Below are 21,324 nucleotides of genomic sequence, written 5' to 3'. Positions count from 1 at the left end.
TTTGAGATGAGAAGATGTATGAGCAGTTTTCTTAAATTATTATTTCTTAAATAACAAGAAGAAATGAAGTAAAGGGGTGGGGTTGTACATGCATCTTTTATTTATCAAGAAGTCTCTTTTTCGTCATCATATGTCCAAAAATAACAGGAAAATACAGATTTCTGTCAAATAAGCTAACCCAGAAGCCCTGCTTTTACTGTGTGTGGACTGATCGCACTTAAACATGTAGTCAACCCACAAACGCCACTTCTCGGCCAGGAAAAGTCCTGCTAAATGTTTCCGAACATTTAAACACTGGAAAGTCCAGAAGTGCTGGTTTGTTTTTTTTTGGTTTTTTTTTTAAACTGGTATTACAAACACAGAATGTTATGAAGCAGGAAATGCACTCAGCAGATCTGTACATAATGCTCCTTGGTGAGAAATACTGAATTGAAATCTATTTTCTCTTGAAGAAAGTGAGGTTTTATCCTTTATGATTGAAACCTTTCGAACAGCTACAGTTGTGTGGAAACTTTTCACAGGACTCAGGTCCTCCAAAAAACTAAGTACACCCTGAATGCTTCCATAGGAATTAAGTAGCAGCTAGGTGATGCTAATCAAATGCACTTGATTAACTGATTAACATCAGCAAGTGTGAGCAGCTCTTCTTTCTAAAAAGAATATGACAGCATGACTTAGCTTTGCAAAGTTGCATCAGAACAAACCACAGGAGTTCTGCAACAATGTCCTTTGGACAGATAAGACCAAAGCGGCCATAATGCACAGCACCGTGTTATCAGCATAAATCTTTCATACCAGCTGTCAAGCACGGTGGTGGAGGGGTGATGATTTGGGCTTGTTTTGCAGCCACAGTACCTCAGGACCTTGCAGTCATTGAGCCAACCATGTACTCTGTATACTAAAGTATTCTAGTGACAAATGTGAGGCCATCTGACTAGAATATAAGCTAAAGCTTGGCTGAAATTGCATACTCCAAGTGGACAGAGATCTCAAGCACAGCAGCAAGTCTACAACGAAATAGCTGAATTTTTGTTGTTGTTGTTGTTATTGTTATTATGACCGAGCCACAGTTCAGATATCAAGCTGATTAAAAGGCTACGCAGGACCTTAGGAAGGTTGTGCACTGATGAATAATGTAATGATGCAGTAATGTAACGTATATGTAAGCCATATAGAAAACAATGACTAGTTACTTCTGCAAGCCACTGAATCGTGGGGTGTATTTAGCTTTTGAAGGACTTCATAGTCACGTGACAACTTAGTTGAAACGTTTTTTCTTGCCTGCCATTTCCAAATAGAAGAAAAAAATTAACCATTCATTGAAGTTTATGTTAATATTGTTGTCATTAGCCTTTCAGCTAATACTATTTACCAATAAAATAAAAAATTAGTAGTCAAATGGGATTTTAAGGCAAAGGCACTTCTTCATATGTAATCCGCACATATGGAGGTTTCATTGGCAGATGCCAGTACTCAAAGTTGTAGTAGAGGTAGAAGCTCCTTTCCAACACGACCGTCTCAAAAGCCTCCAGCAGACTGATCATGGCATCTGCAAATGTCTGGTGTGGCCTAAATGTGTGGTAAAATTTACGGATGTCCAATGCCAGATTTTTCAGAGCAGGCTGTCCGAAAATGGCGCTGTCATTGCCGAGGTACGTGGGCTCTCCGCTGTACAGGTAGATCTTGGTGTAGTTGGTCTGTGATCGGCTGGATAGTTTGGCTCCCAGCTCTGTAAGCTTCCTGTATGTGCGGTGGACAAACTGGGAACAGTCATAGGATTCGAACCACACCGTGGCGTTGGGGCTGGGGTCAGACCGAACTGCCCACGTCTCGTAGTAGATCCCAGTCTCGTTGTCCTCCTGCACCCAGCGGGCCATGTCGTTGAACTGCTGCCCTGGAGAATTAAAGAAAAACATGTTAATACCAGAAAAAAAAATGGGTGTGAAGCAGAAAGTCCAAGAAGACAAGAGTGTAAAAAACATTTTATATGTTCGAGGCATTTAATTCTTGGATGTGCTCTAGCTCTCCCTGGACAAGACAAGCTATCAGTCACAAAACCAGAACTGCCTGTTTTGGGTTTTGGAAGCTATCCAGGGCCTCCTGAAGCCAGTGAAACAGTCAATGCAGAATTTCTGTTTCAACATGCTGTCTTTCTACAGTTTTCATGATTACCAAGTACCCTGGATGTGTATCTGACTCAATACAAAGTACAAATTTTGTAGTTTTACAACTACAAAAGCAAAATAAGCTGTTTCAGGGTCATGCTCTGCAGGATATATTTGTAGTAAAATCCACATTATCACCAGTCATATCCACTGATGATGTAACATATCTAGTTTTATCTCGGCTTCTCTGTGCACAGATGTCAAGTCTTACCTGTGATTACTCCAATTTTCTCTAAGGTGCCATTCTGTGACCAGTGTAAATCATCAATGCCTTCAAAGAAGCAGGCAGCTCCCTGGTTGCACCAGAAAGGTGCGTACATGTCTTGTCTGAGGTGAGGAAAAGTGCAGTTGCCCAGCTGAAACAGCTCGTACCACTCCATGGTGTAGTTGGTTCCTGTCTCTGCACTGCTGAACCCAACAGCATCATGCATGATGTGCTGTAAAGAGAACAGAAACATACTCTGGTTTTATGTATGTGTGTGTGTTTCTATGAATAATGTAGCTGCAGCTTCACTTCTGTTTTAACAGAGGGAGTATTTTTATTAGCCAGAACACAGCGGCCCCTTCACTTCTGTTTTAGAGAATAAAATATTAAATACGAAAAGAACAATGTGCCCTGGTGCTTTTTGCTTTATCCCTGACTTGTAAAAAGACATTTCAGAATTCAAATTACACACTTACAAACTTTCCCAGCAAACTTCCATACTTGAATTCCCACACTGGAGTCTGCAGCCGATACACCGAGATGGTGTCGCTGTCTCTCATGTAGGGAATCCGTCCATCTGGGTCTCCGGTGGGGCAGAACGGATAGAGAGCTTGACAGTAAGAGTCCACATCAGGCCGACGATCGAAACGCCTGTGGGTGACATGAGACACGTCAGATGGTTGGTCAAGGTTAAAGTCACTGCGAGCCCAAAGCTACTTCATGTTGCTCTACAAAAATGAGCATATTATCCTAAATAATGTTATTTAGGATAATATTTCAACTCAAATATGAACTAGCTGTGACACTGTTTTAATTTATACTAAAATGTAAATAAAATTATGTTATAATTTGCAAACCTCAAAAATATTCACAATACAACTTAGAAAATATATCAGACGTTGTAACTGACAAGACTGTACCAATTTAGGAAAAAAAATTGGGATGGGGGCAACAAAAGGCTGGAAAAATAGGTTAACAGCTGGAAGAACATTTCGCAGCTAATTAGGTTAAATGGCAACAAGTCAGTAACATAATCGGGTCAAAAAGAGCTTCTTAGAGAAAAGTAAAGACGGGGAAAGGTTCACCAATCCCCAAAACAAGGCGTCTACAAATTGGGAACATTTTCAGAATAATGTTCCTTAGTGTAAATTCAAACTTTCAATCAACAACACACAATATCATCCAAAGATTTGGAGAATCTGGAGAAATCTCTGTGCACAAACACCAAGGTCAAAACTCAATACTGAAGCACTGCATTAAAAACAGGCATGATTCTTTCATGGAAATCACTGCACGGGCTCAGGAACACTTCCAGAAATGCATGTCTGTATCACCATACCATCCACAAATGCAGGTTAAAGTGTAGAAACAGCCAGAAATGCAGCAAAAATTTCTGGCACATCCACTTTAGATGAACTGCTGCCTGCTGATGACAGAAGGTCACAGAGCCATTACATACATTTTTGTGGCGCGTTTTTGGAAATGTATGAAACCCACTCCACTAATTCTGCTGCACAACTGAGATACTCCAAATTCCAACATTTTTAAGTCACGTGAACGTACCACGAATACTTCCTCGGGTTGCTGTCTAAAACAAGGCTTTATTGGGACAACAAGAACACACAAAATCACAAAATGTCTTCTTAACATGTCAGTGAACGTGTAACATCGGAACAGACACGCTTTCTAGGAAAAAAACATAAAAGTTGCGAACTTTGTACTGATCAAAACGGACTAAGCGACCATTCGTAATTGAAAACGAGGTTTATTTGATCGTCTTTTCCAGTTTTCTTCATTATCTGTCACATGATTTAACGCTAAAGAGCGGAGTGAACGTGGAAAGGTGTGCGGTCTTTATACCTGTAGGGTACGGGCCACTTCTGCTGTCCATTAATCCTGAACTGAGCGACGACGTGCAGAAAGAGGAGCAGTTTGAATCCCAGAACGACCTCCGTGTAAAACATGTCAAGGCCGTAAAAAAACAGCAGTTACGAAGAGGACTATCTTCCCATGACTCACCGCCTCTAACTTCCTCATTACAGATCACATGGTTTTGTTGATGATACCAAATCACATGACCACACCAGACAAGAATATGGGGCGCCGTTTGTAAACTGAAACACGCTGAAATTAATGGCAATTTTTCCACATTTAGCTAAAAACCTTTCTAAAACATGTTTTTTGAGTCATGTTTTTTTTTTTTTTTACAATATTTACCTAAATATTTGTAACCTTTATATTTAAAACACAGTTTTAGCAGTTCAATCTAAGTATTACTCAATTATTAAAAAGCTGTAGTGCTCAGGTGAGGACACACGATGGCGTAAGAGGGCGCGTCAAACTACTTTTTAAAGCGCAGAAGAAGAAGCGGCATCCGGGGGCGTTTTGTCCGCTGACAGTCCGCCATGCTCAGTCTTCTGCAGCACTGTGGTCGCAACTTACTGACAGCTAGGACCCTCCAGACCGTGAGCAGCAGTTATTATTCAGCGCAGATGGGCAAACGCGTGGCTGTGGTGCTGGCGGGCTGCGGCGTCTATGACGGCAGCGAGATCCACGAGGCCTCCGCTGTTTTGGTCCATCTGAGCAGAGGGGGTGCGACTGTAAGTGTGACACGCTGATTTTATCTGCCGCTGCCCCTGGAGGGAACACATCAGAAATGTTCATTAGCTTCCAGTTTGTCCGCTTCCACTTCTCCGTGCTGGGCAGTTTCTACGATTTTTGCACTTTTTATTTGCAGTCCGACCCGTGAGCGTCCTTTGACCTCTACCTGTTAACCAGACTGCGCACAGTGACACGAACAGCCTTGCAGAATGTTTTGTGCAAACTGCTGAATAATAAACGACTGAAATGCACCGAAGTATTTAAAGTTCCTTAACCTCAACAGTTATCTGCCCCCAAGAAAAAAAACACCCAACTCTTAGTAAAGCTTATCTGGTCCGCCATGTTTATTTATTTATTTTTTGCCAGTAAGTATGGTGTGCTATTATTTGTGTAGTAAATGTTTCAAGCTGTGTTGGGTCTTTTAGAGTAATTGCTGAGGGAAAATGCTGCACTCTGCTGAACAAACTGTGTCCTGACATAACAAGATTTTTGCTGCTGACACCATCATTTTCTCCATTATTCCCAGAGAAATTAAGTTTTCATATTTGACAAATGCACCAGTACTGATATATGTTTTATAGCCGATAACAGCCTTCACTGGTTAAGCAGGAAGGATGCCACATCTGAGTTTAATTGGTTGTTTCTTATAAGGCAACTCTTTCATTATTTGGACGTTTGAAAGGGTCCCTGAGGCAACCAGTTTGATCAGTATATGGTCCTGTCTGAGCTGCTGATGGGTAGCTTCAGTGAAATGTGAAGGCCCGTGTACTTTCAGCAGCTCTCTGTACCGGCCTTAAAGGAATGGTTTGTAAAAGTCCAGAAAACGGGCCCAGAGAGCGTGATAGTGTGTCCTTTTTCTTACCAGCAGTGCAAACCTCTAAATGGCCAAGTGACTTTTCCAAGCCTTTCAACTCTACCTATGTGTGCAGTTAAATCTGTTTATAAGTGTTGCAGTTTTGGCTGGAGCACTCTGAGGAAATTAATTCAAAAACGTATCACATTAACTTAGAGCCTCTGAGTGGAAGCATCCACCTGGTGTCTATTTAGCGCTCTGCATGTAGAGGTGCAAGCTGACCATGATGGGATTTTAATTTTATTTATGTTTTAATGAGACTTTTTTTAGTTTTGAGGCTTGAGGCGTTTCTTAATTTCTGTTAGTAATATAACCAATCGTAACCCTCCAGCTGGACTAATCAGTCACCAAAGCAACTGGTCAGGCATATCTCATAACAGAAATTTTTGTCCTGCCTATTAAAAGGTTTGGTGCTCTTCAAAGAGCCACCAGTAACAGAAAAGCACACATACTTCAGGTAACCCTCTATAAGACATGCATTGAAACACTTTCTTCCCTCGTGTGTTAGGACTTCTGTTTAGTAATACTAAGTGGTTACAACTATTAATATCACTATATTATTGTTATTACTACTTTGATTGGTGTTAGAGAATTTCTCAATTATGCAACATGTCTTATTACTGCACATTACTAGTTGCTACCTTGTTACAAATTGCACTCCTTAGAGTCCATACCTCATATTTACCCTACATATTTAAGGACCTAGCTAACCCCTCACAACAACAATGGTAGATAAATGTTTAAAAACAGAGCTGCCTTCATCCCGTGAAAGATTTCTCTTTTTTCCTCAAGGACAGAAATGACAGTTGGGACTGGAAATTTTCTCAAATTCGTCTTACAAAGTTTCATTTTTCAGGAATTAACATGGAATGACCCAGACACATGTCTCAAGCTTACAAGAGTAGTCATCAGTCAAAGGTCCACTATGAGTCAGGGAAAGTGTTGCGAAATGCAGATATTCTTAGGTTTTGAAATGCTGCTCTGACAGAAGTTCTGTTGAGTTAGCTTCAAGAATTGTGATGTTAACAATCATTATTAGTTGCCTGGTGTGCTTTTTTTTTTTGTTTTTTTTGTTTTTGAACTCGTCTCTGCTGCTTTTATCACCTCCAGGTGAACATGTTCGCACCCAATATTGACCAGATGCATGTGGTAGATCACCTGAAAGGTGCGCCTTCTCAGGAAAAGAGGAATGTGCTGGTGGAGAGCGCAAGGCTGGCCCGTGGAAACATCCAGGATCTGTCTAAGCTCAGCGTGAAAGAGCACGAGGCTGTTATTTTCCCAGGTTTGTGTTCATATGTATTTCGTTGGTACAATCGAAGCCTACAGAAAAAAGATGTTGGGAAGGTCTGAGTAAGGTCGAAACTGAAGTTTGTATTTCTGGCTTATGTACATCCAGACATTAATCACACGTCTTCCTCATTTTTGGTGTTTTACAGGCGGCTTTGGAGCTGCGAAGAATCTCTGTACGTGGGCAGTGCAGGGCAAGGACTGCTCTGTAAATGACGAGGTCAAGGCTGCTCTGCAGGCGTTCCACAGCGAAGGCAAACCCATCGGCCTCTGCTGCATCTCACCTGTGCTGGCTGCCAAAGTGATCCCTGGGTGCGAGGTCACCGTCGGCATCGAAAAGGACGACAAGTGAGAAATGCAACATGGACTTCCTTGTTTGCGTTCTAAGTTTGGACTTTTAAATGCTGCAATTGTTGTGTGCAAACTAGAGCAGGGCGATATGGCCAAAAATATTTATCACGATATATATTTGAAAATTTGCGATAACGATATAACTGACGATATAATTGATGCGAGACAAAATACAGCTCCACAACATTACTAGCGCAAAAAGACAACCTTCCATTTATTTTCACTTAAACAAGAAGCTGGTTTTTATGTACATTAAAGCTTTATAAAAATGTAACAGTGCAAATGCAAATTCCTTGCTGAAAGTTTAACCAAAAGGCATTTCCAGTAGAAATGGGCTGACATATCCTGAGCATAACCATGTATAATATCCACTGAAGTTAAAAAGAGGTGCTTTGCAACATTAAACTGCAGTGTGCAGTACGTATTTTTCGGACCATAAGGTGCACAGGATTATAAGGCACATTAAGCGAAACAAAGCAGTCAGATAAATCAAACTTTATTAAACTCATTCTTCTTGCTTCCTCCACTTCTGTACCATTGATTCATTAATGTTGAATTCTCTGGCAGCTGCTCTATTCCCATGTTGTTGCAGTATATTAATGACTAACCTCGTATTGTGGACGGATTATCTCAGTTGTTCTCCTGACTGAAGTTTGGTCCGTTTACAGCATCCTGCCATGCGATTGCATTTGTCTCTAACCATGAAGAACCTTCACGTTAACTTTTATAAGTGGAAAAGTGTTAGTGTTCGTCCTCCAGCTTCACTGTTTATGTTATGCTAACATAGCTGTGTCGCTAGCGATCACGTAGCACATCATTATATACCAGCTAGCCCAACTTCAGTAACCCTACAAACGTCACTGCTGTTTAGTTTCCTGTCTTCATTTATGTTGGAAGTGATAGCAGAGCTGAACGTTTGATTTTTTTCAGAAATCTCTCAGTCAGAACATGCAATATCATGCTTAGGTAACTAGCGAAACTAGCGAGCTAACTTCCGCTAGCTTCCTGCTAACTTCTAACTCCGTTAAATGTAATAACTTTTGTTTTCATGGATGCCTGGAAGTTAAACTTTATAGTTACACCTGGTAAAGCAGCAATGCTGATCGTTTTATTAAAGATGAAAGAATTTAGACAGTTTTTAACTCTCAGTGATGCTGCAGTGTTGTTTGACCTGAAGCATACAGAGTTTAGGACCCAGATTACTCCCAGATTTAAGAGCATCTTAGTCTGACAAATATGACAATAACAACGGCCGCTTGCATGTTCTGCAAAAAAATGTGCTTTGTTGTGTATCTGACGGACAAACACCAAACCAGTTCCACATCACGGAAGTTGCACCATTTTTACTAACCAATTCTGGTTCATCTGTTTCACTCAACAATCGGCCATGTGCGTATGAAAACAAAGGCACTGCGCATGCGCGTTTTACTCCCATTCTATCGCGATATTTCATTTTCCTATCGTTGCCTAACATTATACCGGTATTACCATGAACGGTATAATATGGCCCAGCCCTAGTGCAAACAGTTGTTTCCAGAGACTACCACGTGCTGGGCGTGGGCTTGTTTACAGCCAGTCTGCCTGTCCTGTTGCACAATTTCTTCCTGTTTCCATGACAAATTAATTTGATTACAGTGTTAGATTTTTAAAAAAGGACTTAGGAGAGGATCCGTCTTTGTCAGAGTGGTGGCTGACTGACACTTGGACCAATTGATCGGTTGACAGATGTCAAAGCCAACAATCAGTTGAGATCATGATTTTGTTTACAGGCAAAATAATATTATAAAATTATTTTTAAAAATTAACAGAATAGAAGAAAAAATGTACCATGTAAACATTTAATCTGGCCGATGTCTTCTTGCAAGTGTGCTTTTACATAAATGTGGCTGATACCAGTAACCAATGCATGTTTCAGTAGATATCTGATTTGGATGCTAGTTATTTTTCCCCTTTGTGCTGGGTAAACAAAGGTCTTTCTTATAAAATATTGGCTGTTTTGAGTGATTTAGCTCTTCAACACACAGTCTTTGACCGTGTCTACATGCCTAAATGTTGCTGTAATGTGATTGGCAGATTAGATATTAGGTAGTTAATGAGTGAGACCCACTGGTGCACTGTGCAGGATGCTAAATATTTGATTGACAGGACAATCACTGGTGTGTTTGTGTAAATAGGAAGCAAAAACTGTTGGGTTCTTTCCATGTTAAGGTGGAAAGTCCCTCTGTAAATGCAGTTTGCAGGCATAATTGATGCATCTCCAAAACATATAAATAGAAATTTCCAGTTGTTAAAAGCAAAACCTCAAATGTTCCTAAGATGTTTGCAGAAATCTGCTTTGAGCAGCAAAACATTAAGTAGTGCCTCTTCTCCCCCACCTCTCAGGTATCCAGACACCGCTGACACTGCAGCGGCCATCAACCAGCTGGGCTGCAAGCACGTGAGCAAGGGCGTCGGCGAGAGCCACGTGGACGAAAAGAACAAGCTGGTCACCACCTGTGCCTTCATGTGCAACGCTCCGATCCACGAGATATTTGATGGAATCGGATCGATGGTCCAGGGCGTCCTGAAACTCGCCTGAGTGTAATCAGTAGAAGGTCGAAACAAGGAAAAGACTTTTGCAAGCTGTGCGGTAGATGTCTGCTGAGCTGGTTGCAGAATGGTGTTGAAGTGATTAAAAGCACTAAAAGATAATCTAGAGTAGCAGAACTGAGCTCCTTGTGAGCTGAATTTTTGAGTTTGCGTGTCAGTTTTACTGCTGCTGTCGTGGCTCCGCCCCACATCTGTCACATTTTAGAGAATCAGCTGCAGGTGAGGATAATGTTCTCAGAAACAAATAAATAAATAAACGAATACAAGAAAAAAGGTTCAGTTTATTTCTGACCACAGAAGAGAAAAAAGTATGTACAACATATTTACACGGTTATTATTTAATTCGTACTTTCTTGAAAAGAATACAAAGCTTCATATAAAGATATGTGTGTAATTACAAAATCCTCATTCTGTCCAGGTGCTCTTGATTACTTGTCATTCTCAGATATGAACCCAATATTGAGCAATCTGCCACCCTTTCAATGTTTCCTATAACATCAATGACCCCCTCCACTCCCTCTGTGCACAGCACAGACGAAGCATTCACACTGAACTTATCCACCAGGTGCTTCAGAGTCAGCGGCTTCCGCCAGTGGCCGTAGAAAGTGTCACATCTGGCTGTGTAGCTCGGCCCCTGGTGCGTCGCTATCTCGACCTCGCAGTACATCTTGTCAAAACTGGGCAGGTTATCTTCCGGCGTCTCCAAGCTGACTTTGCCCAGGAGCTCCTTCAGAGCGGATCGGCCGATTTGAGCGTCGCCGAAAGACGCCACGGTCACCTTGTTATCCAGCAGTGCGGTGCAGGCGTTGAACTGGAACGAGTGCCTGGCTTGGTGTTCTGTGGCAGGTAACGGGCAGTTAACGTACTTGGATGGAGGCACCCGAAGTGTGACATGCCGGATCTGGCTGAGGTCAAATTTGCCGACTGCGTTTTGGAGCTTTTCCCGGGCTGCTAGAGCTGCATCGACAACCCAGTGCATCCCGAGGTGAGCGGGGATGCGTTTGAATGCCACGTCCTGATCTTCCAGAATCCATTTATATGCTCTCACAGCAGAATCCGCCATAGCGGAGGGACTGTAGTCTTTGTAGTAAACACCAAGCCCTCTGTCCAAATCCAGTATGGCTGGATTTCCCTTCAGTCCTATCTGGGCCAGCCGAGCGGCCTCTAGGCCTCTCCGAGCAGCGTTTCCAATGTGGAGAGGTTTGGTCTGTGTGGCAGCGTTGGCTAAAGGCGCCCCAGCAGAGGAGGCTGCTATGGCAAGAGCATGAATGCACTGTTCAGGGGACAGACCGAGGAGCTTAGCCGAGGCTGCAGCGCTGCCCATCACTCCAACAACACTGGGAGGGTGGAATCTGAGAAGCAAAACAACAAGATTTACTCAAGCGTGACATAGTGATTCTGATTAACTGGAATCACTGCTTCATTAATCAAACAGTTCATATGTATTTTAATCATCAGTTTAGTCATTTTTAAAGGTTTTTGTGATTTCTCCTTATAAGGTATTTTCATGTGAGCACAAACCAGAATCCAGTCACCACATCCACCTCTGAAACCCAAAATGAAACCAAAACTGTTTTCTTGGCTTGACAGCACTAGGTACTGGTGAATCAAATGCTCTAGTCTTTCTAATCTAAATGAGCTGGAGAATAAATTTATTCCAGAGCTGAAAATATTTCCAAACTTGATACCTTTCAGGGATGTTGTAGGCTTCTTTGGAGAACCTCATCAGTCTGCCTTGAACTTCAATGCCAACATTGAAGGCTAGCAGGAGATCCAGACCAGAGGGCTGGCTGGGAAGTGTCTCTGCCAGGGCCAGCAGCGCAGGTAGGACGGCGCCCGAGGGATGAGTCGCAGGGTGCCAAGTGTCGTCAAAGTCCATGGAGTGAACCTAATAGACAGTCAGGCAAAGACGTGATCAGGGATCGAAGCAGAGCTGGATCATAATTCCTGTTTTCTGCAGATTTTTGCTTTTGTAGAAATCCAAACTTACAGCGATGCCATTAACAAATGCAGCGTAATGAGGAGGCAGAATTATATCTGATTGACCCCAAACGCTGCTCCTTTCCCGCGATGTGAACAACTGGAGGCACATTAATATGAGTATAAATGACATATCAAAAATAACTAGCAGCAGAAAGAAGATTCTAATCACAAACCGGACTATTAAAGAAGTGCAAGACTTGACTGGATAATCAGTCATCAACATGTTATGGAAAACAACTTAATAATTTGTCAAGATTGCAATCAGGGCACAAATGAAGCGAGTTAGTTAGCAGGACCGATCGTATGTAAAGGAAATCCACCGATAAGCAGAAGAGTATTTTAATTTCAGCTGCACAAACAACCTCTGATGAGCCCATATAAAGATTTTTATGTGATCACTGACAATAGATACAAAGTACTCATGTATTACTAGTTACTGTGTAGAATTAAATGAGCATCTTCTACATCTACCCACATCATAAGCAAATATTTGTCAGCAGTTGTTTTTGCAGTTATAGGGTAAATGCAGTTCACTGTACCTGACTGTACTTCAGAGCCTTATTGAAGACAGCTGTTCTGGTTCCTAATAGTCCGACACCGAGGGTGTCCAGCATCATCCTTTTGCTCCTGTTAATCACACCATCTGTCAGCTGTGAGGTGTTGAGGGCATGGATCCCAGCTCCAAAGCTCTCTGTGATACCCTGAAAAACATTCCACGGGGCTAGTCAGTTCAAATCATGCAGACCTCCAGAGAAGGTGCAGCTTATTGTGGCTATAATCAAGTTAAGATGCTAAGCTATACTGCAGGTCACCAAAAGCCAAAAATACTTTCCAAAAGGTGCCTTTATTAAAGCTCATACAGCAACCAACAGTACCTTGCGAAGCATTGTTCAGTCTTCACAAGCTCTTCAAGTGACTAAACATCCAAGCATAGCTGGCTTTTATAATTACTCTGTCTGAGGGCTGGACTGCCAAATTTCCAAAGTGGCTAAAAACCCACTAGGATGAGAAGTGGGAACTTTCGCAATGACTCAATGCTGTCTTTTCATTTATGCTGGTTGCCAGTGCACTGGGGAGTCTGCACAATCTGCACACAACAAAATCTTGTGACAGCTGATTTTGAAATTGACAACATTTTCTGTGTTTTAGTTTTCTGTGTTTTAGTAGGCACACATGATTCAATCACACGACTTAAAATAAAATGTTGCTCCTAAAACTGTAAGACTGCTAAACTCGATCCCACAGTAACTATATTCATCCTACATATGCAATTTTCTTCTGTCCAATTCAATCTCCTGCTCCTCTGGACACACACCCTTATGTACACTTTATAACTCACAATGTAAATAACTTGTGCAAGTGCACTGATCTACTGCTCAGACTCATCTTATCAGCCCTCAGATATATGCATTACATATACATAAACTCATGTTCAGTCCAAACATGCAATATGCTTATTCTTGTGTCCAATCTTACAATTCAATTCAATTTTATTTATACAGCGCCAAATCACAACAACAGCCACCTCAAGGCGCTTTATAATGTAAGGTAGACCCTACAATAATACATACAGGGAAAAACCCAACAATTGTGGGTTATATATTTATAGATGCATGTGTGTGTGTGTATATGCAGATATATACTGTATGTGAATATGTAGTTGTGCACATCCACACACATACACTAATTCAACTTTCATAATGGTGCCCAGTAATGGAAATTCATTGATGTGCAAGGGGAAGTTTATAAATGCAGAAATGAAATAGGTGAAAATCACGTGATAAAGAGTTTTTCATTTTCAGCCGCTGATTATTGAACCAAAAGCTGTGGCTTAAGTTTTATTGTTACCAGTCGCTCACAACTGCAAACCCCAAATCTCCATCTGGTCCAGTTTGCATATAAACGTGGGCTTATTAATGGTTATCACTGATTGTTATTTGTTTTCCGGGTAAACTCTGATGGTAAACCAAAGTCTTTGAAGAAATGAAAGTGAAACAAATTCATCCATTTCATGTAAAAATGAGGAAAACTTGGTTGTGTTTCTCTCTTTTCAAAAAGATTAGTTTACATGGAAGGGCTTAATTATGTAATTCCATAATGTGCTTCCTTTCCAGCTGCTCTTTTTGTATTATACAGATTAAGCTGATACACTATGTAACATTTTGCTCAGATTTGTGTAATTATGTCCAAGATAAAGCTGAATAAAACTTTCTACCTAACTAAATAAAAAAAAGAAAAGATACTGTGCTCTTAAAAACTGCAATAACATAAAAATCTATAAGAACAAGGCTTTGGTGGATCACTCTCCCTGAGACAGGAGGTCCACGTGACTGTGACTCTAATGCTCCGTGCTTTCACAAAATGGTGCAACTTTGAAACTTCCTAAATGTCACCCATGGCCAAAATATCCCACAACACACACTCAAGAAAATCACCACCAGCAATATCATAAAAGAAGCAAAGCAAATATTGCACTGGATGATTATTAAATGTGTTTCTGGCATATTTTTGCTTGTAAGTGACTTAATGAGAACTTTAGTTTGTAGACAGAAAGTCAGTCATTTCATTACTATAGTTTAAGTTTAAGATTTGTAATAAGTTAGGGGTTATATTAATGTTTTATGCATCTATCTTGCATGTCACATAGTGCAATGTGACTGATTTCTCATGTATATGGCAAGAATTTTAGACACTACTTCCTCTATTGTAGCTTAAATGTTTTTTTATAGTGTTTGCCCATGATTGATGTCTGGATTTGTGTTCACTGACTGCTCTGCCTTCATGTAATTCTTGGGACTGTGTAAACAGCCTGCCATGTCTGATTCTCCTAAGATGTTGAAATTGAATGTGCCTTGTGTTGTTTTATGTCTGGCCCCCGAGACTGGCTCAGGTTTAGTATAACATGCTCCTGCACAACAATAAGCTGGTTCTCTGCCTAGATTACACTAGAATTACAGTTATCACTCCTTCTGTTTGGTTTTTCTCATTTTCTCATTTTGTTTAGAAAGTATACTTAGGTATCACAGGTTTGAATTTATTCTTTTAAAAAGGTTTTACTCAATTAATAAATTATACCCATCAGAACCTTTTATCTGTGACTCAACCCTCCCCACCTGGATCATTCATGTTACGTTCTTCCCCCTTCGGCTTGGGCTGCTCGGGTCATAGCACCACTTTAGAACCACTTTGTGAAAGAATAAAGTATGAAGTGGGATAGTAGTAGACCTGCATTGAAGGAATATGATGCAGTGCTGAAAACACTGATTAAGAACTGTTGTTTGAAACGACTAATTACAGTAATTCTTTCCTTCTTTAAATGGCTGTTAGAGAGCTCTCTCTCTCTCTCTCTCTCTCTCTCTGTGTGTGTGTAAGTTACTAATTAGCATTTAGAATTAGGTTAGGATGGTTAGACCTTAAAATTAAAAAAAAGCGATACAGTTTGTGTAATTTTGCTTCTGTACACCACCACAGTGGATTTTAAATCAGCATGTGATTACAGTGCAGACTTTCAGCTTAAATTAAAGTGGTGAAATAAAAGGACTGTATTAACTGTTTAGGAATTACAGCCATTTTTATACTTGGTTCCCCATTTCCAAAGGTTCAAAAGTGACTGGACATTTAAACATTAAACATTTAAACATTTTTCTTATTCGTCCACAACAAACTAAGACGTGGTGCTGATTTCAAGTGCTGACCTTTTTTGGGTATCTTGGAATGCTTGGTGTGAGGTAAATACAACTGAAGGAGGCCATTGTTAGGCTGAAAAATCAACCAATAACACAACAAAATAAGACAATAAAAAAGGAAGGCTCTAGTGAGCTCAGAAACGTGAAACAGCGTGGAACACAACAGAAGACAAAGGATGTGGATGACCACAGAATTCTTTCCCTGGTTAACAAAAACACCTTCAAAACATTTGGCCAAGTCAAGAACACTCTTGTGGAGATAGGCTTGTAGATTTCATGTAGGGATCGACTGCAAAAAATGTTCATCCAAGTGTTAACAAAGTTCCTTACATGTAAAATTATGCTAGCCTCTGAAAACAAATAACTGTGTATAAAAATGGCCATAATTTCTAAACACTTAATGTAACACTTTTGCGAAACCTCTTCAATTAAAGCTGAAAGTGTACACTTCAATCACATCTTAATTGTTAGATTTAAAATCCACTGTGATGAGATACAGTGACAAAACTCACTAACAAAATGTTATGGCCCTAACTGTAATTAATATGTGAGCATGCGCTGAATGCTGGCTGCATTTCCTTTACAAATGCAATGGGTGTCACTATTTCCATATTTTCCAAACATCTTTTTAAGGGAATGACTTGGACCAGTTTCATAGTCTCTGGTTTGTGTGTGATCCTAATGGATTTGCATTCATTTGGAGAGAAAAAAAAACACCCACACATGCTGTAATTTTATCACATCGGTATTTGCGCTACAAGGTCAGGAGGAAGGTGACGTTTCTGGTGGATACATAGATTCTCTCTCTCTGTGGATGAGGAGGGAGAGCAGCATTGGCACTCTTCACAGTCATTCAATAGTTAAATGTTAATTCAGCAGTCACCTCCCGGTACGCACGCACGCAGTAAGCCCAAGCTTCATAAACGAGCTGCTGCCGCTGTGGTGTCTCAGTGTTTCCACTGATTCCACATCAGTGAAGCAGCTCAGAGAAGATGGCACTGGCGGACACAGAGCGCGGAGTGTCCAACTGCGGGGATTCGGGCGCCCAGTTTTCCGAGATCATCGAGCTGAATGTCGGCGGACAGGTTTATGTCACCAGACACAAAACTCTGATCGCCGTCCCAGACTCACTCTTGTGGAACATGTTCAGCAAGAAGTCACCAAAGGAGTTGGCGAGAGACAGCAAAGGGCGCTTCTTCTTGGACAGGGATGGGTTCTTGTTCCGCTACATCCTCGACTATCTCCGAGACCTCAACTTGGTCCTCCCGGACTACTTCCCCGAGAAAAGTCGGCTGCAGAGAGAGGCTGACTTTTTCCAGCTTCGGGACCTCGCAAAACGCCTCAATCCCCGGGTGAGTAAAGAGAATTCAATCAGCGAGGAGATCAGCCAGAGCGACACAGAAGACGGCGGGCAGCAGTGCGGCTCCTCCGGCGGCTTGGAGACTTTACGCACCATGTCTGTCAGCGGAGCCATGCGCTCCCCGTCTCTGGACTCTAGAAAGTCCGGCTACATCACGATAGGATACCGCGGCTCGTACACTATTGGCAGAGACATCCAAACCGATGCCAAGTTCAGGAGAGTGGCGCGCATCACAGTTTGCGGTAAGACCTCTCTGGCCAAAGAAGTGTTTGGGGACACGCTGAATGAGAGCAGAGACCCGGACAGGCCCCCTGAGAGATACACATCCCGGTACTATCTCAAGTATAATTTTCTAGAGCAGGCATTTGACAAGCTGACAGAAGCGGGATTCCACATGGTGGCCTGCAGCTCCACAGGCACCTGTGCCTACACCAGCAACGATCCCAATGAAGACAAAATTTGGACAAGCTACACTGAATACGTTTTCTGTCGGGAATAACCAACACCATTCGCGCCACATCCGTGTAAATATACCTACATTTCACACCACAGAGGAATGTCTTCGAAGAGTAGTGCAGTTTCTGTGCTGATTGGTGACTTTTGTTAAGGAGTGACTGTACCATATTGCTCCATTATTGCCAGAAATTAGACACAAAATGCTCCCTCATCCCCCAACAAATTATTTTACACACAAGACTTTGTTAAGATGGGTTGAAAAGATGAAGCTGTTCTGAGGTTCAAAGTGAGCAAAACTCAAAGCACTGCAAACATCATCTCCATCTCATAGAACTGCATGTCAATGTTTCAGTCATGTCTGACTCAGTGCTGTGTGAATTGAGTGGCATCCAGGAACAGACCAGCAGCAATTAGTATTCAGTGTCATTGTGACTTCTAGGCTTGCTCGAGCACTTGTTTGGCCAAGTTTTGTATTATCTAATAGGCTCTTATAGCAGTTCTATCACTGACACGATTGTACTTGTATGTGAAGTGTTGGTAGAGTTGTATTTGTTATAAACTTACTCATTACAAATAAAGTCTTCTAACTCTGTTATTCTCAGCCATTTGCCAGTCATCCTACCTTCCTTTTAATGTCTGCACAAAGATTACACAACAACAAAAATAGTGGCATTCACCTCTCTCCAACCTTTTAAACCATCCTCAGTGGGGGAATCAAAGAGTCAGCCTCAAAGAGAGATGCCCTACACAGAAATCTCACTCCGTCATGGCAGTGGAGCCGCCAGCTCGACAAAATTTGTCACACAGTTTTAACCCAGAAGCGACGTGTTACAGAGTAGTGTCTCTGCTTGTCATTGCACTCACGCATGACTTACAAAATCCTGACTCTGAACTTTCCTTGCCTCCCACTTATTGTATCACATTTGCAAACTTCCCTTATAAGGTGCTATGTGCTTCCCAGTAACCTTTGCCCTGTTATACCCCACCCCCCCCAAAAAAACAAAAACAAAAAACCAACAAACAAGCTCCACATCTGAAGAGACAAGCCTTTAAATATTGCAGGAGCATCCTTTTTTCCCTCCTACCTATCCATTTTGGTACACAATTTCATCAGCATGCAGCGTGGATGCAAATAGTGCAGCTGTGCACACATGATGTCATTATCATTTCAAGTGTAAATAATGAAAGGGTCCAGCTGCACACAAATAGGAGGGTTCAGTCCGCCAGGGACTGTGGATGAATGGAGATTCGATTGGTGTACCTCGGCTGTGGGGGACGGATTTTTTTTTGACTGGCCAGCGTACAGCCAGTCCTGGATTATACGTTTCATTCAAAACAGACATGTAAAAAAAAGTCCCCACATTCAAGGCCACGGGTGGGATTATAAGAAATCGGGGGCTTACAGAGTCACAGTCTCTGTAGGGGTCCGGGACATCCACCCAAAGGGAACATCTTTGCTAAATGCATCACTCTGCTTCAATTTGGTTCAAGAATGTTGGAGAAAGGTTCTTTTCATGAGGTTGACAATTTAGACATTACTGTTTGTATATAAATGGTTCATAATAAATGCACTCTTAAAGATAATTATGCAGACAGGCTTTTCCATTTATGTAATTTTGTCTTTTCCTGTGTGACATTTAGATGTGTCACATCAGGAAAGGAACAGGTGACAAAAACAAAAGATGGCTCATGCAGGCTTTCTCTTGTGGCTCGCTGAGATACTGAACCAAGAGGTCATTTTTGTTATTAGCAATATCTCAACCTTTCCTACCGTAAGATATCTTGAGCACTTTTACTAAGTTAGCTTTACCTTTGCATGCACACCGGCTCACAGCTAAACTGGAAATGTTTGCGAATAAGCATGTGCATCCACCCCCAGAGTCTAAAAATACACTCCAGATATAACAAAGTGACACCGACTTAAATTCAGACCTGGCAAGTTAATCTGAAAAGAACAAATTCATTAAAAGAGAAGAAAAGATGGTGATATTATCAGAGCTCATAAGCAATGTTTATAGTGATGTTTGCTTGGCTGATACCAGTTTAGCTGCCCTATATTGTATGTCTCCTAAGTTAAGCCTGAGAGCCAAGTGATAGATACTTTACTTTGAACCATTTGTTATGAGTTATTCAACAAAGAAATCAGTGTAAATTAGGGAGAAATGATGCTGCACTCACACAGAGGACAAAGACATTAGGGAAAAATAAAGTCTCTCTTCCTAGGCTCAGTTAAGAAAAGAAAAAAGAAAGGAAAAATATGTGTGTGTTTGGGTGTGTGGAGCCAGAACGGAAACCGAGTCAGAAAAGAGCCATTAGCCCAGCGGAGACTAGTGAAGAAACGCTTCCATTTCAATTAATATTGTACAATCCTGTTCAGAAGGATAACTTTTCACATGTTATCACCCTTGAGAGGAAATTATGCCAGACCAGGAGTTTTTGAGGAGCAGTGTCCTACAGAACACGATAGCAGCTTTGCAACCCAGGCTCATTTTTAAGCGTAACGCTATCCATACTGCATGAAATCCAATCATATCTGTTGATTATTTACAGCTGGATGAACAGACGAGGGACGAGGCAGCCCGAATGAATGTGTGACATACCACAGCAATAACAGCTGCAGTTACTGGGACAAATTTTCACACACAATGTTATATAACTTACTACTGTGACTAAGATATTGTTACACAGCTGCATAAATGTAAATTATTTGGCTAAAAAAAGAATCATTTTTGTTTTAAATGATTTAGTTCCATCCTGGAATACAAAGAAGTCTTGGAAATCTTGGATGAAATTGTCAGGGCACACGAAAGATGTCTCATAAGATATGACCGCATTATCTGATACTAGTTATAAACATTCATGTGCTTTGAATTTGAATAAAGCTCACGCGGACCCTCGCACGGGTGAGTTCTGACTAATAAACAAATCTGGGAAAAGAGGTCAAGAGCTTATATTGAATTTCTTTCATGTTGTTTTTTCTCATTTTTTCTGGGAAGTTGAAACACACCACGCTAATAACTGCTCTGAAGTTGGGAAACACCCTGGATCAGTCAGCCATTCGTCATGGAGCTCTGCATAAAAACAATGATGGATTCACACCCACATTTACACACGGTGCAGCGCGAGCAACTTAGAGACTCCACAACACTTGCATGCCCAGGGGCCGTGGGTGGAAACCCACTCGGACATGTGCGGCAAACGATGTTATTCACTGCTACGCCAATCATTCAAGCTGTTGCAGCACGTGCACACCCAGCCCCACTCTGCACTTTGATACATTTTAGACAGAGAGCATAATTTTGCAATTCCCGAGAGAGGGCTCTTAGCTGCAATTTGAATTAAATGATAAGAAATCACAAAAGAGAGTCTTTTAGGACAGTTTTCACTAGTCTCCACTGTAATACAATACCCTATGCTGCTTTAGATTCTGGTAATGCTTCATTCAGGCTAGAGACAAAGTCATTTTAGTATTTTGTTACAAATTTTTAAAGGGTCATTATTAAACACAGAAGTCAGAAATCTAAAAGCGTTGCTCTGACTGTACTTTTCTTATTAACTCTAAATACATGAGAGAAAAGTGAAGAAACAACAGAAGGGGATGAAGACAATGATTCTACTTGGTGCTGCACTGGGGCAATAAATAAAGGCATGATGAGAACAATATGCAGTACTGTATGATGTATGAGATGGTAAACATGAATGACAGATACTGAGGAGGACACGTCCCATGAATGTGCTACCTTTCAGCGATGTCAAAATGAAATAAATGGGCCTTCAGGTTTTTCCCT

General features: G+C 41.3%; 4 protein-coding genes across 4 annotated transcripts; 2 read left to right on the top strand and 2 right to left on the bottom strand.

Moving 5' to 3' along the window:
* Positions 1-77: 77 nt before the first annotated feature.
* Positions 78-4,417, bottom strand: cln5 (CLN5 lysosomal BMP synthase). Its single transcript, XM_086265662.1, has 4 exons — positions 4,231-4,417; positions 2,847-3,021; positions 2,377-2,602; positions 78-1,894 (listed from the first exon to the last, which is right to left on the bottom strand). Exons 1-4 carry the CDS (start codon positions 4,332-4,334, stop codon positions 1,407-1,409), a joined length of 993 nt encoding a protein of 330 aa, XP_086121788.1. The 5' UTR covers positions 4,335-4,417; the 3' UTR covers positions 78-1,406.
* A 302-nt stretch (positions 4,418-4,719) lies between these two features.
* On the top strand, positions 4,720-10,324 carry LOC147311283 (glutamine amidotransferase-like class 1 domain-containing protein 3, mitochondrial). Its single transcript, XM_086265663.1, has 4 exons — positions 4,720-4,970; positions 6,935-7,106; positions 7,261-7,459; positions 9,845-10,324. The coding sequence occupies exons 1-4, from the start codon at positions 4,776-4,778 to the stop codon at positions 10,038-10,040; spliced, it is 762 nt and encodes a 253-aa protein (XP_086121789.1). The 5' UTR covers positions 4,720-4,775; the 3' UTR covers positions 10,041-10,324.
* acod1 (aconitate decarboxylase 1) lies at positions 9,848-12,939 on the bottom strand. The gene is made up of 5 exons (XM_086265660.1): positions 12,910-12,939; positions 12,574-12,735; positions 12,042-12,131; positions 11,740-11,939; positions 9,848-11,403 (listed from the first exon to the last, which is right to left on the bottom strand). The coding sequence occupies exons 1-5, from the start codon at positions 12,919-12,921 to the stop codon at positions 10,446-10,448; spliced, it is 1,422 nt and encodes a 473-aa protein (XP_086121786.1). The 5' UTR covers positions 12,922-12,939; the 3' UTR covers positions 9,848-10,445.
* A 3,628-nt stretch (positions 12,940-16,567) lies between these two features.
* Positions 16,568-20,382, top strand: kctd12.1 (potassium channel tetramerisation domain containing 12.1). Its single transcript, XM_086267422.1, has one exon. It carries the CDS (start codon positions 16,713-16,715, stop codon positions 17,577-17,579), a length of 867 nt encoding a protein of 288 aa, XP_086123548.1. The 5' UTR covers positions 16,568-16,712; the 3' UTR covers positions 17,580-20,382.
* The last annotated feature ends 942 nt before the right edge of the window (positions 20,383-21,324 follow it).

This window comes from Aulonocara sp. 'chitande type north' Nkhata Bay, linkage group LG16 (assembly GCF_057382095.1).
Source record: "Aulonocara sp. 'chitande type north' Nkhata Bay isolate Kocher_YH1m ecotype deep benthic linkage group LG16, A_spYH_male_GT1.1, whole genome shotgun sequence".
In the NCBI taxonomy this organism is placed as follows: Eukaryota; Metazoa; Chordata; class Actinopteri; order Cichliformes; family Cichlidae; genus Aulonocara; species Aulonocara sp. 'chitande type north' Nkhata Bay.
The sequence above is the reverse complement of the archived record's forward strand: the minus strand, read 5'-3'. Positions and strand labels throughout refer to the sequence as shown.